This window comes from Garra rufa, unplaced genomic scaffold, assembly GCF_049309525.1.
Source record: "Garra rufa unplaced genomic scaffold, GarRuf1.0 hap1_unplaced_052, whole genome shotgun sequence".
In the NCBI taxonomy this organism is placed as follows: Eukaryota; Metazoa; Chordata; class Actinopteri; order Cypriniformes; family Cyprinidae; genus Garra; species Garra rufa.
The window spans coordinates 44,168-59,184 of NW_027394327.1; the positions used below are offsets into that span (position 1 = coordinate 44,168).

Here is a 15,017-nt window from a genome sequence, read left to right on the forward strand (position 1 = left end):
ATTACTGTAATTATTTTAATTGCGCTCCACCGTTTCCATATCTGTTCATTACAGCTCTGTCTTGCCTTCATGATCAGCTCACTGATATTTACTAATTACATCCTTTACTCAGCAATGAACAAACTCGTAGGCATAAGAGGTTTAGTCAGTTACATGAACAGCACCAGTCATTAGCGTTTGTTGTCATACGAAAAATAACGGACATTATGTGGTTTATATTTCTCCTTACTTTCTGTGTCTCTCACAGAATGCTTCATTAGTTCCCCTTGAGCAGTCAGCAGATGTTAAGCCTAAAATGACGTTGGTCTCCAATCAGTTCATTTATGTGCTATTCTGGACAGAGCTGTCCATGTAAATGTTCCTTCATAGATTAAAGAGATTTCACCTTCATTACACTCTTAAAAATAAAGGTGCTTTAAAAGGTTCTTCGAGCGATGCCATAGAAGAACCATTTTTGGTTCCACAAAGAACCATTCAGTCAAAAGTTCTTTAGAGAACCATTTCTTGCTTACCTTTTTATAACCTGAAGAACCTTATTTGCCACAAAGAACCTTTTGTGAAACAGAAATGATCTTCAGATGTTAAAGGTTCTTTGTGGAGCCATTAAGACAAAAAGGTTCTTCTATGGCATCGTGAAGCACCTTTATTTTTAAGAGTGTAGGTTTCTATTTTTCAAGAAATAGTTAATATTCACTCATGTCAGTGTTCAATTCTGTGACTTTTTTGTGCTTCAACTGAGCTGTTTTGAGGACTGTTCATGCTGTTCTATTACATACAAGTGATCCATATGCATCATTCACTATATTCAAAGTAGGGATTCCTCAGTTAAATTCAAGTACTCGATTCAAAAAAAAAAATCCTTGATTGCATTTTGCCTGTGTCGATTATCCGGCAAAATACCAGAAGTGGTTTTCGCATTCCACAAATGAGAATAGAGGGTTTGCACTTACCTGACAATTTTGATTAGAAATAAAGCTTCTCTAAAAGGTTCTTCACAGTGGTGCCATAGAACCATTTTTGGACCATTCAGTCAATCTCTTTCTTACCTTTTTAGAATCTGAAGAACCTTCTTTCTCCAAAAAGTATCTCATTCAAAGATGTTAAAGGTTCTTTATAGAACCATTTAGACAAAAACGTTCGTCTATGGCATTGTGAAGCACCATTATTTTTAAGACTGTACCTAAATGTGTGACCATATTATAGATACTCGGATGTAAACAACAGCATGGATTAAAAGGTTAATGTACAACTAAATACGTTGCTCAGCTAATTTTTGTTGTCTAAACCACAGAAAAACATGAGGAAGCTGCTAAATCATATACAAAAAAGGAAAGGAAAGGGCACAATAGTTTGACAAACTAAAGTTAATAGGTGGCAAAGACACGTACAATCAGTATTAATTAAGATATTAGCCTAATATTTCACCTACCTGAAAGGAAACGATAAGCACAAACATGAATGTTGTCAAGATGCTTGCTCTGGAAACCCTGGTTGAGTTTGGCCAACCACAAACGCCTTTTGTTCCTCAGACAGTTTTTTGCACTCTTCTCCTTGATTTGTTATAACTTTAGTCTATAGTACTCCAAATGTTCTGACCGATTAGCACAGCTCAAAACAGGACAGTAATTGACCCTTTTTAGCAGCAATAATCAGCAAAGTTAGTGAGTTTTGTTCGGTTCAGTGTAGGGCTGCTTCTTAATAGTCGACGAGAAGAGGCTTGATCGACCAAAATGTTATTAGTGGCGTAGTTGCAGAAAAAAAATTCCACAGGAAGGGGCACGCAGTCCACGATGGTAGTACATTGGGCAGGACATCCATAAGCCCACTATTCATCGACCTCAAATATATCTGAAAGATGTATGTAGTAGCAACTTTACATGGCAGCTCAATCTAATGTTAATCTTAATGTGCAGAGTGTGGAAGTTGAATAGTAGCGTGCTTACTGCATGACAGATGGAGGTGCCAGCATGGTCACTTGCTCTTAAAATACTCCGTGATTTTTGATCAAACAGATTAAAGTGTTACATCTTTCAAATCTGTAAAGACTATGTTTATTTGTGTGCACCTCAGAATAACAACGCTTTTGTGAAATTATTAAAGCAAACAGAATGTGCTTTCTGCCATCTGGGTCTCTTTGAACTTGAGCGTGCAACTTCGAAACTCTGTGTATACTTGCTTTACAGACATGAAAAAATGTATTTATCGAGAGGGAAATGTCTACTTTAATGAACCAATTCAAATAGAAAGCAAATATTCTCTGATTATGTAATCTGTATGAAACATACATACAGGCACATCCACTGTGGAGATGTCAAGTCAATGAGTTCAACTCTTAAACCAAAAACAAAGAAAGCTTTATCAATGAATTATTAAAATGTTAATGGTCTCCTTGCAGAATTTTCCCTGAGACATTTAGAATTATTATATCTGCCAGTACACTGTGACAAGCTTTTTTTTTTGTCTTAAGCGCTTATTAGGCTATGTAGGCAATAAAAGGCTCATTATTATGATGAATATGGTTTATTAATGAATGGGCGGCTAATAGTCGACTAATGCTTAAAATGAATGAATACTAGTCGACCAGAAAAATCTTTAGTCGAGGACAGCCCTAGTTCATTGGCATGGTTTACATTCAGTGCCACCAATATGGCCAATTGATGGCACGTCGTGGAAACCCTCTATCCATGAAAAGCATAAAGACCGTTTTCTAAGGCTGCATGAAGTCTTAAAGCCATTTAAAATCATAGTAAGTTATATTGTAAATTCAGGAAAGCTGCAATTTATTGTGTGTAGGTAAATGCTGCTTTACACAAACAGTCATCATTTACATGTGGATCGTCTCTAAGCTTCTTAAAGTCTATTGTTCGCTTAGGTCTATTTTTATTACCACAAAAAAAATGATCTGATTACTCGATTAATCGTCAGAATAATCGTCCGATTACTCGATTACCAAAATATTAATTAGTGACAGCCCTAATTTAAAGTCTTCTAAAGATGTATGATATGTTTGTGTGAGAAAGCCTTCAAGAGCAGCTTTGAGGTCATGAAGACATGACTATGAGTAAATGATTTTAACTTTTGAATAAACTGTCTCTTTCATGCACAAACACAAAGAATCCTCTATTTCAAATGCGATTTTGATTCTGCATGCTTGAGAAGTAGCATTTCTGTCTGTAAGGTAGAATATGATTTCTGGCACCCTGTATTCAAGCATTGAGACTGAATATGTGATCTGCATTGCGCTGGTGAAGGTTCCTTAATTCAGCTGCAATTGCATCCTGAGGTGTTCATAGATGAGAAACCGCAGCATAAAAACACACAGCCAATCAGTATCATTCATCAGTTAAAGTGCGTTTTAATGAGCTGATTTAATGACATTTTAATGAGAGTGATTTAAAGATCTGTGTTGTGAGATTTATGACTAAAGTTGATTAGGCAGTTTCGCTTTACCGGAGGATGGGTTTGAGGAGATGGAAAGTGACGCGTGTTGAAGAAAAAGACATAAAACAGGTGCAAACACTGGGATTTGGAGAGATAAAACAGAAGAGAGGGAATCACTGAGGATATATATATATATATATATATATATATATATATATTTCTAAGCACAACGTGAGTCTGCTGTTGCTTGCATTGCTGAGGTGTGCTGAGGAGTGTTTGACTGAGATGCAGAGAGAACATTTTTCACCTGGTTGTAGCTGACAGATCTACCCATCTGGAAGATACAAGGTAAATGAATATGCGTGAGGCAAGGAGAGAAAAGCTTTGTCAATGTGAGTAATTAGGAGGATAATTGGTGTCGCTTTAGCTGTCATGGGCAGATGAGTCAACGCAGATGAGAAATCAGACCACACAAACACGTCCAGTGAGGGATTCATCTCAGTCAAATGCTGCTTGGCATGACTGTAATATCGCTGATTGAGGTAAACAGAGCTTGCGTCAAGGGGGCCAATGGAGCTGATATTGGACCAAATTGTTTATTGGCTTTAATTTCATACTTTTTTTCTTTTGGATCTTCAGGATAGAGACATAGATAAATAGATATGCACAGTTAAAGGGATAGTTCCTCCAAAACTGAAAATTCTGTCAAACCCGCAAGATATTTTTGATGAAATTCAAGAGCTTTCTGACTCTGCATAGACAGCTGAGTGTTGAATAAAGTCATTATTTTTGTTTTCTTTGCACACAAACAGTATTCTTGTAGCTTCATAACATTACGGTTGAATCACAGATGTCACATGGACTATTTTAACCATGTCCTTGCTAACTTTGAGGGCCTTGAATGTGTCAGTTGCTTTGCTGTCTATGCAGGGTCAAAAAGCTGTCAGATTTCATAAAAAATATCCTAATTTGTGTTCTAAAGGGTTTCGAAAGACATTAGGGGAGAAATTAAAACCAGAATTTTCATTTTCATGAATGAACTATCCCTTTAAGGCCAACATATACATTGACCACCACCGATAAATTAAAAAATCTTTAATATCGGCCAATAACCGATATGATATATCAGCATAAATTGTACATCTGTAACATAAGGTTTGATTTTTTGTTTAATTTAATACAGATCTCTCTCTTTTGATTGGTCAGTATGCTTTATTTATGAGGTTCACTGAAGTTTCACCACTATTTTCAGAGTCTTCACCATTCTCTGTGAATGTCTGTCCGATTCTCCTTAACTCCTGGCTGCTGTGGGAACATTTTCCCCCAAAGAGAAATATTAATGACAGAGGCTCTGCAGCAAAGGACCTTTCATTGGCATTTCAAGCAGGTTCGGTGAAGCCTTGCTTTTAGTATGGGGGTCATCTGGAAGTCATTGTAAGACTGTAACATTGTGAGATGATTGCTGAACGTTTCATGATCAATTTTAATGCAAAATGTATTTTTATTATGATAATTAGTAGTAGTAGTATTACTATTATTGTTATACTGTAAACAATATATGGACTGGTTTGCTGTCTTAATTATAAATCATATGTTTCAATCCAATTATTTAGTCATTTCATTTAGTAAAAAAAAAAAAAAGACTACTTAAAATTAAAGTTTAATTGTTTGTGACCAAAAAGTGAAAGTTAAGGAAAAATAAAAATGCAATGGCTAAAAAAACTGGAAAATGCATTGTTTATGATGTTCAGTTAAATAGTAATACATAAATCAAACATTATTCCAGCCAAAAATAAAATAAAATGATACTGTTATTATTATTATATTTATAATATCACAAAAATATTTCTACTTTAAGTACATGCTGTTCTTTTGATTATAGAATCCTGAATTTATGTGTTTATGTATTATTTATTTATCTAAAGAATCAACAAACTATAGGCATTTTACAGTTTTTGAGACTTTTCTTTCCGGATCGAGAACGTCTAAGTGCAAAAAACTCTTTGACAGCATCTCAAAAGTGCAGACAACCTTCAGCAAAGACTGTGGCGTATTATTTTTGTACAGTAGTGTCAGTTATTCCCTAAGCACCGTGCTCATGCGCATCTGACTCCTACCCCTTTCCGTGTCTTTATGCTTTCTTTCTGTCTCTTCCTCTTTCCTTCTGCCTGTTTTTCATCTTTGAGATGGAATTGCAATCCCTCCGAGAGAAATGGCAGCAAGGAAGATGGAAAGTGCCGAACGTGCAAAAAGTTTGAGGGAACTGATGCACACTCCTCTTGTGTTTTCAGAGCACGACGAGTGTGTGCGTGGACTGAATACCTGTGACGAAAACGCTCTTTGCTTCAATACGGTTGGCGGACACAGCTGCTCATGTAAACCGGGGTACGTCGGTAACGGAACCGTCTGCAGGGGTAAGCACAATCATCTGAACACTGTAAAATAAAAATTCTTTTTCTAATGGAAATTTAGAATTTTTGAAAATTCCAAAAACGTATGACTTACTTTCTTCCATGGAACACAATATTTTTTGATAAACTATCCTTTTAAGATATAAAGATAAAAACTTGTGAGAAAAATCAGAGTTGCAAGTTTTTTCTCGCAATCCTGACTTTTCTCGCAAATCCGAGTTTGTATCTCGCAATTCTGAGAAAAACGGTCAGTTGTATCTTGAAAGGGTAATTTATCAAAAGTCAGAATTGCGACATATTCACTCACAATTGCGAGATATACACTCAAAATTGCGAGAAATACGAGTTTGTATCTCGCAATTCTGAATTTTCTTGCAAATCCGAGTTTGTATCTCGCAATGTTAATTTTTTGTCTCGTGATTATGATTTTTTTAGTTATAAAGTCAGAATTGCATGATATTGACTTACAATTCTGACTTTTTTCACAATTGCATAAAATAAACTCACAATTGCAAAAAATAAAGTCAGAATTGCACGTTTTTATCACAATTCCGACTTTATAACTTAAAAATATGACTTTTTGTCACAAATGCGAGTCTGTATCTTGCAATTCTGACTTTTCTCATAAATACAAGTCTGTATCTCGCAATTCTGACTTTTCTGTCAAATGCGAGTCTGTATCTCAATTCTGACTCCTCATAAATGCGAGTCTGTATTTCGCAATTCTGACTTTTCTTGCAAATGCGAGTTTGTATCTTACCATTCTGACTTTTCTTGCAAATCCGAGTTTTTATCTCGCAATTCTGACTTTTTTCTTGCAATTGCGAGTTTATATCTCGCTTTTCTTACTTTTTTCTCACAATTCTGACTTTTTTTCGAGTTATAAAGTCAGAATTTTATGATATAAACTCACAATTGTAAGGTTTTTTCTCAGAATTGCGTAATATAAATTGCAACAATTGCGAGAAATAACGGCAGATTTGTATGATTTAAACTCGCAATTTTGAGTTATAGTCAGTATTGCGAGATATATACTCATGATTGCGAGAAATAAAGTCAGAATTGTGAGATAAAAACTCGCAATTCTGACTTTTCTCACAAATGCAAATTTGTATCTCACAATTCTGACTTTTTTCGAGTTATAAAGTCAGAATTGTGTGATATAAACTCGCAATTTCGAGTTATAGTCAGTATAGTGAGATATAAACTTGCAATTGCAAGAAAAAAAGTCAGAATTGTGGAATACAAACTCAGATTTGCGAGAAAAGGCAGAATCGCTGACTTTCTTTCTCGCAATTGTAAGTGTATAGCTCGCAATTCTGACTATAGCTTAAAATTGCGAGTTTATATCACACAATTCTGACTTTATAACTCGAAAATAGTCAGAATTGTGAGAAAAAAAGTAAGAAAAGCGAGATATAAACTCGCAATTGCTAGAAAAAGTCAGAATTGCAAGATGCAAACTCAGAATTCCGAGTATTCATCTCACAGTTCTGACTTTATTTCTCGCAATTGTGAGTTTATATCTTGCAATACTGACTATAACTCGAAATTTCGAGTTTATATCACAAAATTCTGACTTTATAACTCGAAAAAAGTCAGAATTGCGAGATACAAACTTGCATTTGTGAGAAAAGTCAGAATTGCGAGTTTTCATCTCACAATTCTGACTTTATTTCTCGCAGTTGTGAGTTTATATCTCGCAATACTGACTATAACTCGAAATTGCGAGTTTATATCACAATTCAGATTTTTTTCTCAAAATTTTGAGATAGAAACTCACAATTCCGAGTTATAAAGTCTGTTATAAAAAAAAGATATTAAAAAGTTGTAAAAAAGACTGATATGTTCTGATTTTATAACTCAAAATTGCAAGTTTATTCTGTATCATGCAGTTCTCAGAAAAAAAGTCAGAATTGCAAGATGTAAAAAGTCTGAATTGTGAGCTAAAATGTCGCAATTACCTTTTTTAGTTTTTTATTTAGTGGCCATGGTATCCATAGCATTATATTGGTACATAAAAAAAAATTACTTTAGAAACATTTTCCACTCATAAATTGCTAGTAAATGAATTACAAAGAAATGGCAAGTAACAATTAAACTTGAATGTTAAAGTATAAAGACTAAAATAGTATTTTCTTGTGAAGTGCATTCCAATAACTTTTTTGGATTTAATTTGAAAAAGTTTTTTTTTTTTTTTACCGTGTGCATCACTGTATTGCACACATGCATTAGTTCAGCCTCTGGTTTGCCAATACTCTTTTTTTATTGGCATGGTGTAATCCTGCTGAAATGTGTGTTGACCCGTGTGTCTTGTGTTTGATGTGCAGCGCTGTGTGAGGGCCAGTGTCTCAACGGAGGCTCCTGCGTCTCTCCAGATACCTGTGTCTGCCAGCAGGGCTTCACCGGGAAGAGATGTGAGACAGGTAAGACGCAATTAGGCCAGTGGAAGGACATTTCCTGTAACCTTTCAACAGATGCCAGAGCAAGAAATTTGGGAGTGGAGAAAAGTGTACAACACATTCTCATACTGTGATGTTGCTCCACAAGTGTTTTCATATTATAGTGACAGAGTGAGTTGGTAGAAATGTAGTGCCGTAGGAGCCATGGAGGAAAGGTGATTTATTTTGGATATTTTCCAGGCGAGTGAGAAAGTTATCTCAGATGATTTCCAAGAATGTGAACATGATCAAAGATTTCTCTCTGTGGACTGTGCGTTAGTTTGTGACACTGTTTGCTAGGAATTAGATGATTAATGTCAAAAGATAATCTAAAGTGATGGTTGCAAATATAAAAACCCATACAATGTATTTTTGGCTATTGCTACAAATATACTCATGCTACTTATGACTGGTTTTGTAAGATATAGATCACATCTCTTCCATGTCATTTCAGTTTGTGTCCTAATCACGTCAGGTGACACACGACATACGTTTTGCCCATCGCTTTGTTTGTGTTTTGTCACGCTGTGCTGACAATCCCTGCCCACGCCTCATAGCTTTATATTAAACATTAAATATGTTCTGAAGGGCTGTGATTTTGTGGCTTCACACAGTATTGCACTTTTAGTGCTGACAGGAAAATTACTTGACACTCAAAACTTGTCATTTTGTGGACAAGTTCTTCCTGGATTGTTGCAGAGCTGTACATGCAGGACTAAACACTGCAGAAAAAACCTTTTTGGAATCAGTATTTTGCTTTTAAAGTTATTCTACACTGTAATTTTTTTCTTGACATAATATAAATATAAAACATTAATAGAGTACATTTTACAAGAAAATACTATTTCAGTTTTTTTACTTTTAAATTGTATTCATTGTGTTTCTTACGCTATTTCTTTGTAGATAGTTAACTATGAAATTTACTTCTGAGTGAATTTTATTTCCACGTAGTTCTAAAAGATGTTTCAAATTTTCACTCAAGATCATATGAAAGCCTGTTTCCGCCACTTTATAAAAAACCAAAAAGTGTTTTTGTGACTTTTTTGTCTTACATTTCTGACTCTTTTGCAGAATTGCAAGATACAAATTCGCAATTCTGACTCTTTCTCGCAAATTCTAGTTTGTATCTCGCAATTCTGACTTTTTTCTTGCAATTATGGGTTTATGTCTGGCAATTCAGACTTTTTTCTCTCAATTGCGAGTTTATACCTGGCAATTTTGATGTTTTTCTCGTAATTACAAGTTTGTACTGTATCTCACAATTTTGACTTTTTTCTCACAATTATAAGTTTATATCTTGCAATTTTGACCTTTTTCTCACAAATGCGAGTTTGTATCTGGCAATTCAGATTTATTTCATGCAATTACGGGTTTATATCTGGCAATTCTGACGTTTTTCTCGCAATTACAAGTTTATATCTCGCAATTTTTTTTATTTATTTATTTTTTGCAAATGCGTGTTTGCATCTCGCAATTCTGACGTTTTTCTCGCAATTACAAGTTTATATCTCTCAAATTTTTTTTTTTTTTGCAAATGCGTGTTTGCATCTCGCAATTCTGACTTTTTTCTTGCAATTGTGAGTTTGTATTTGCCAATTCTGACTTTTTTCTTGCAATTGTGAGTTTGTATTTGGCAATTCAGACTTTTTTCTCTCTTATACCTGGCAATTTTGAAGTTTTTCTTGCAATTGCGAGTTTATATCTCGCAATTTTGACTTTTTCTCGCAAATAAGAGTTTATATTTAGCAGTTCCAACTTTTTTTGCAGTTTCTTGCGTGTTTGTAACAAATATGAGTTTATATCTCGCAATTCTTGACTTTTTTCTTGCAATTACGAGTTTACATCACATAATTTTGACTCTTCTCTCAAGTACAAGTTTATGTCTTGCAATTCTGACTTTTCTTTGGAAATGCGAGTTTGTATCTTGCAATTCTGATGTTTTTTTCTCACAATTATGAGTTTGTATCTTGCAATTCTGTCTTTTCTCTCAAAATTACTGGTTTATATGTCACAATTCTGACTCTTTTCTCGCAATTACAAGTTTATCAATTACAAATCTCACAATTTTGACTTTTTTTCTGGCAAATGCGAGTTTATATCTCACTATTCTGACTTTTCTTCACAAATGTGAGTTTGTATCTCGCAATTCTGACGTTTTTCTCACAATTACGAGTTTGTATCTTGCAATTCTGACTTTCCTCTCACAAATTACGGGTTTATATGTCGCAATTCTGACTTTTTTCTCCCAATTACGGGTTTATATCTCACAATTCTGACTTTCTTCTCAGAATTGCTTGATATAAACTTGTAATTGCGAGATGTAAACTCCAATTCTGACTTTTCTTTCTCACAATTCTGTAGTTTTTTCTCAGAATCGTGAGATATATACTTGCAATTGCAAGAAAAACAGTCAGAATTGCGAGATACAAACTTGCATTTGCAAGAAAAAAACTCTTTCAAAAACAATTGTAAGTTATAAATTCCAATTTTGAGGGGGAAAAAGACTGATATTCTCTCACAAATATTTTTTTCTTGCAAATGTTAGTTTATGTCTCGCAATTCTTACTTTATAACTCGTAATTGTAAGTTTATATCACACGATTCTGAGATAAAAGGCAGATTTGCAAGTCTGTATTACACAGTCCTGAGAAAAAAAGTCAAAGTTGCAGGATTTAGACTCGCAATAGTAAAAAACAAAGTCAGAACTGTGAGATTAAAAAGTCACAATTACCTTTTTTTTTATTTTTACTCAGCGGCTGAAATGGGCTTCCATAAAAACTAGCCAAAAATAATGATTAAGAAATTGATTTTTCACAGTGCAGGCTTTTGTTGACAGGTACAATTTCAAGCGAGCCACTGAACTCTGGAAAAGAGTTGGACATGAAGCTTTTTTATGGCTCTGGGATATGTGTGTGTGTGAGATAGAGAGACATAGACCCTTAGAACCTTTTGCTCAACGTTACCCAGCAGGGCATCTGCCGGTGGTTTTTAACAAACTGGTCCAACACCCACTCGCTCCTATGTGTGAGTGACAGAGGGATGATGAAGGGAAAAAGAAAAAGAGGAGTGAGGAGAGAGGAAATGAGGAGGCATGGGGACTAAAGGAGACAGCTGGTGGAGAGATAGAAGGGAGATGGAGTGAGGTGTGGTTTGCGAGACGCTGTGTGTGTGCTGAACGCCTGACTCACCGTTCTTGGAGGCAGAACTGGCTGACACACAGACTAACTCACAGCTATGTTACGTGGGTCAGGTTTTGCCTACGTTGCCGGGACCAAATGTCTCCACAAGGATGAAAAAAGCTTAAAATATCTACATAGGAAAAGAGTTTAATATACATGCCAAAACCTAGAAGTTATTTCAATTTCTAAGCTTCATGGCAGTTTTATCGCAGTTTTATCATAATCAGAGTAACTCTGAAAAATTGTGTATATATATATATATATATATATATATATATACACACACACACACACACACACACACACACACACAAATTTATAATACAACATAATATTTTATATTTAATTATTTAAATCTAATAATTAATTAGTTTAATGAAGTGGAGCTAATTATTGTTTATTGTTAATTAGCATCTTTCCTTTACTATTTATCCTGCTTAACACTGAAAAATGAATGTATAATATTATGTAGAATAACATTTTATTATACTTCTTAAAACTTTTTAAATATATGTTATATGTATTATATATTTATTTTGTATTATTTCATTATATGTTTTATTTTACAATGCAGTATACATAATATTTTAAGTTGATGCTTTGTGGCATTTATTTATTTATTTATTTATTCATTAATTTATTTATTTGATTAGTTGATTGTTGTTGTATTTATTGTGAATCACAGAGGGAAAACATTTTAAAGAGAAATTAGGATAAAAATATTGAGAAACAAATGAAGACCCAAAAAACTAATCCACTGAAATCCACTGAGATCACAATATTTATTTAAAACTTATTTAAATATTTATTTCATGACTTTTTTTTCTTTTTTTTATTGTTTTAAAAATCCTAATCTTTTCTTATTTTCACATTAATTCGATTTTTATAAATATTTATAAAGAAGATTTTTTTGTTTGTTTGATTTATTTTCTTTTTTGTGAATTAATTAAGATTTTGAAATCCTAATCTTTTTCAAGATTTTGAAACCCCAATTTTTTGTTTTATTTTTTAGATATCTTACAAAATTTTGAAATATTTATAAAGACTTTAAAAACACAGATTTAAAAACAAAAAAATCACAGATTTTTATTGCAATTTCAGACTATTTAATTAATTTAATTATTTGTTTATTAATATAAAAATGATAAATCTTTATAAAGACTTTGAAATCTGGAGAAAAAAAGGACTTTTATTGCAATTGCACACTATTTATTTGTTTGATTGCTTGATTTTTCTTAAATTCAGAAGAAACAATTTAAGACCAAGACTACTACAGAGAAAAAAATCCACTAAAATCACAATGTTCGTTAAAAATACATATATATAATAATAATAAAAAAAAATGATAAAATAATATTTTTTATTATTTTCATGACTTTTTTTATTTCATTTTTTTTTAAATCTTAATGTTTTTGAAGATTTTGAAACCCATTTTTTGAGTTTTATTTTATATATAAATCTTACAAAAATTAGAAATATTCATAAAAACTTTGAAACTCAGATTTTTATTGAAATTTCAGACTATATATATATATATATATATATATAGTTTTTTAAATTTATTTGTTTGAAAATAATTCAAACAAGAGAAAAAGAGAAATTACCCGTTTATTTATTTTTAAAAACTCATAAATATTTCTTACTAATTATATGTCATTACTTAGTTTTATTTCTTCTTATTATTATTTTTCTTTCAATTTCAGAAGCCCATATTTTTTTATTTATTTTTTGCTCTGTCTTTTGGAAACTATTGATCTTACTTTTTTTAAGTGTTGTATTACCTTCCTGTATGTATGAGCGATAGATTATGCGCTTTATGCCTGTTTTGCGCTCTCAGCCGTCTGTAATCCCTCACGGTTTCTCCCTCATGTTTTCTTTCCTCCTCTGAGGGGAAATATAATGTTATGACAAAAGCACAAAGAGGATAAATATTGCACAAACAAACATGAGAGGCAAAGAAAAGTCTGTTCTCCGTCCCTTTGAAACCTCCTATCCCTCCACTAAAAGAACTGCATTATTAAACTCTCCGTCTTTGTCAGTAAGCCTCTCTACTTTTTTTATCTATGCCAGCTTGACGTTGGCACGAGCGGCTCCTTACCAGTTCTGTAAATACAAAGCAATCCATTAGTTCAGGGGATATTGTTCTCCTGGTAAAATAGAGAAATGATTAGATAAGAGCTTTGTGTTTTTATTGTTATTCTGTTCTTTAATGAGAGTAATCGACTGAAGCACAAAGACTGAGAATTATCTTCTCCATCAAATATCCTGTCGCAGTGATGCTTTCGGAATAAAAATGCTGCGAGGGAAGCTCTCTTTTTATCTTCCCCTGAAAAGGAAGCTGTAGGGAGTCGCAATTCCCTTTCATATTTCGTCTCTTACCTCTTAGAAGACTGGCAGCATGTATTATCCATCGGATTGGCTCAGATGCTTCACACGTGCTCTGTTCATAAAGGAAACCCAATTACAGCAGGTCCTCAGGGGTTAAACGCCCTGAGCTCGGGGTCCTTCCTCTTAAACAAGACGTTTCTGCAGGCTACTTGTTAATTCTTTATGTGATGGGTGTATAGCAAGGGGACGTGGGCACCTTCAACTTGCAGACTTGCGAAAAAATACCTCTGAACATCTTAACGGTGTCTTTGTATCAGGATGGAGTCTCTAGGAGTGTTTATTCCTAATATAAAGCTAGAACGGAGCCCTACCCCGATCAAATTTTAATGAGGATGTCTTCAGAAGCTCTGGTGAGACAGTCCCACTGGGAGGAGCATAACATTGCGTGTACAAAGAGATTCAAAACAACTGCTGGTTGGGTCCTTCGATGAAACTCCTGCATGTTTATTTAAGCGCTCTGATTATGTCTACTTCATTGGGTTCGTGTTTTCCAAGGCATTACTCATCAAGTCTAATGAGGTGGAGCTAATTAGTGTTAAGCTGTTAAGCGCGACTTCCCTTACTGTGCAACACAGGCCTCGGTTTAATCATAATCGGAGTAAGACTGAAAAATTATATTTTAGATTTATTTTGCAATATGTTATTGCACATTTTAATTTATAATAAAGCATCTTTTTCTAATCTTTAATTAAATAATCTTTCCTTTACTATTTATCCTGCTTAGCACTGAAAAAGTATGTATAATATTATGCAGAATGTAAAATAGTTATGATTGACTTATGACTTATGTTTTATATATTCATTTTGTATTATTTCATGTAATATATTTCAGATTTAATTTTGATTTACAATACAGCATACAGATCTGGCCATTTAAAATGCGCGCGGGAAGTAAAGTGGTCTCGCGTGACGCCGGTGTATTCCAAGGGAACACGGAAAATACAATGACATAGGAAAGACATGATCAGTAGGGGGCAGTCATGTAAAGCACTGAACTGAAGCGGCAGCAAACATCGCTCTAAGCCCGAATGACTCGTTTGTACGGTGACCTGGAGAGGACATCTTCTTCGGACATTATTCGTTTATATTCGTTAATTTTCCTATCATTTCGATCTCTTTTAACATTCAGAATCGAAATGATAAATGCTGACATGCCATTAAAGCTTTGATTAAGCTACATGGCTGAGATTTTTACTGGAATGCAGTTAATAGGTTGA

The 15,017-nt window shown here is 33.8% G+C and overlaps 1 protein-coding gene across 1 annotated transcript in view; it reads left to right on the forward strand.

The window, feature by feature from the left end:
- LOC141315916 (protein kinase C-binding protein NELL2a-like) overlaps nt 1-15,017 on the forward strand; it is a 71,659-nt gene that overhangs the window by 32,390 nt on the left and 24,252 nt on the right. Inside the window, exons 14-15 of the mRNA XM_073832752.1 lie at nt 5,673-5,795; nt 8,123-8,218. Coding sequence (XP_073688853.1) covers nt 5,673-5,795; nt 8,123-8,218 — 219 coding nt within the window. The remainder of the gene's footprint in view (nt 1-5,672; nt 5,796-8,122; nt 8,219-15,017) is intronic.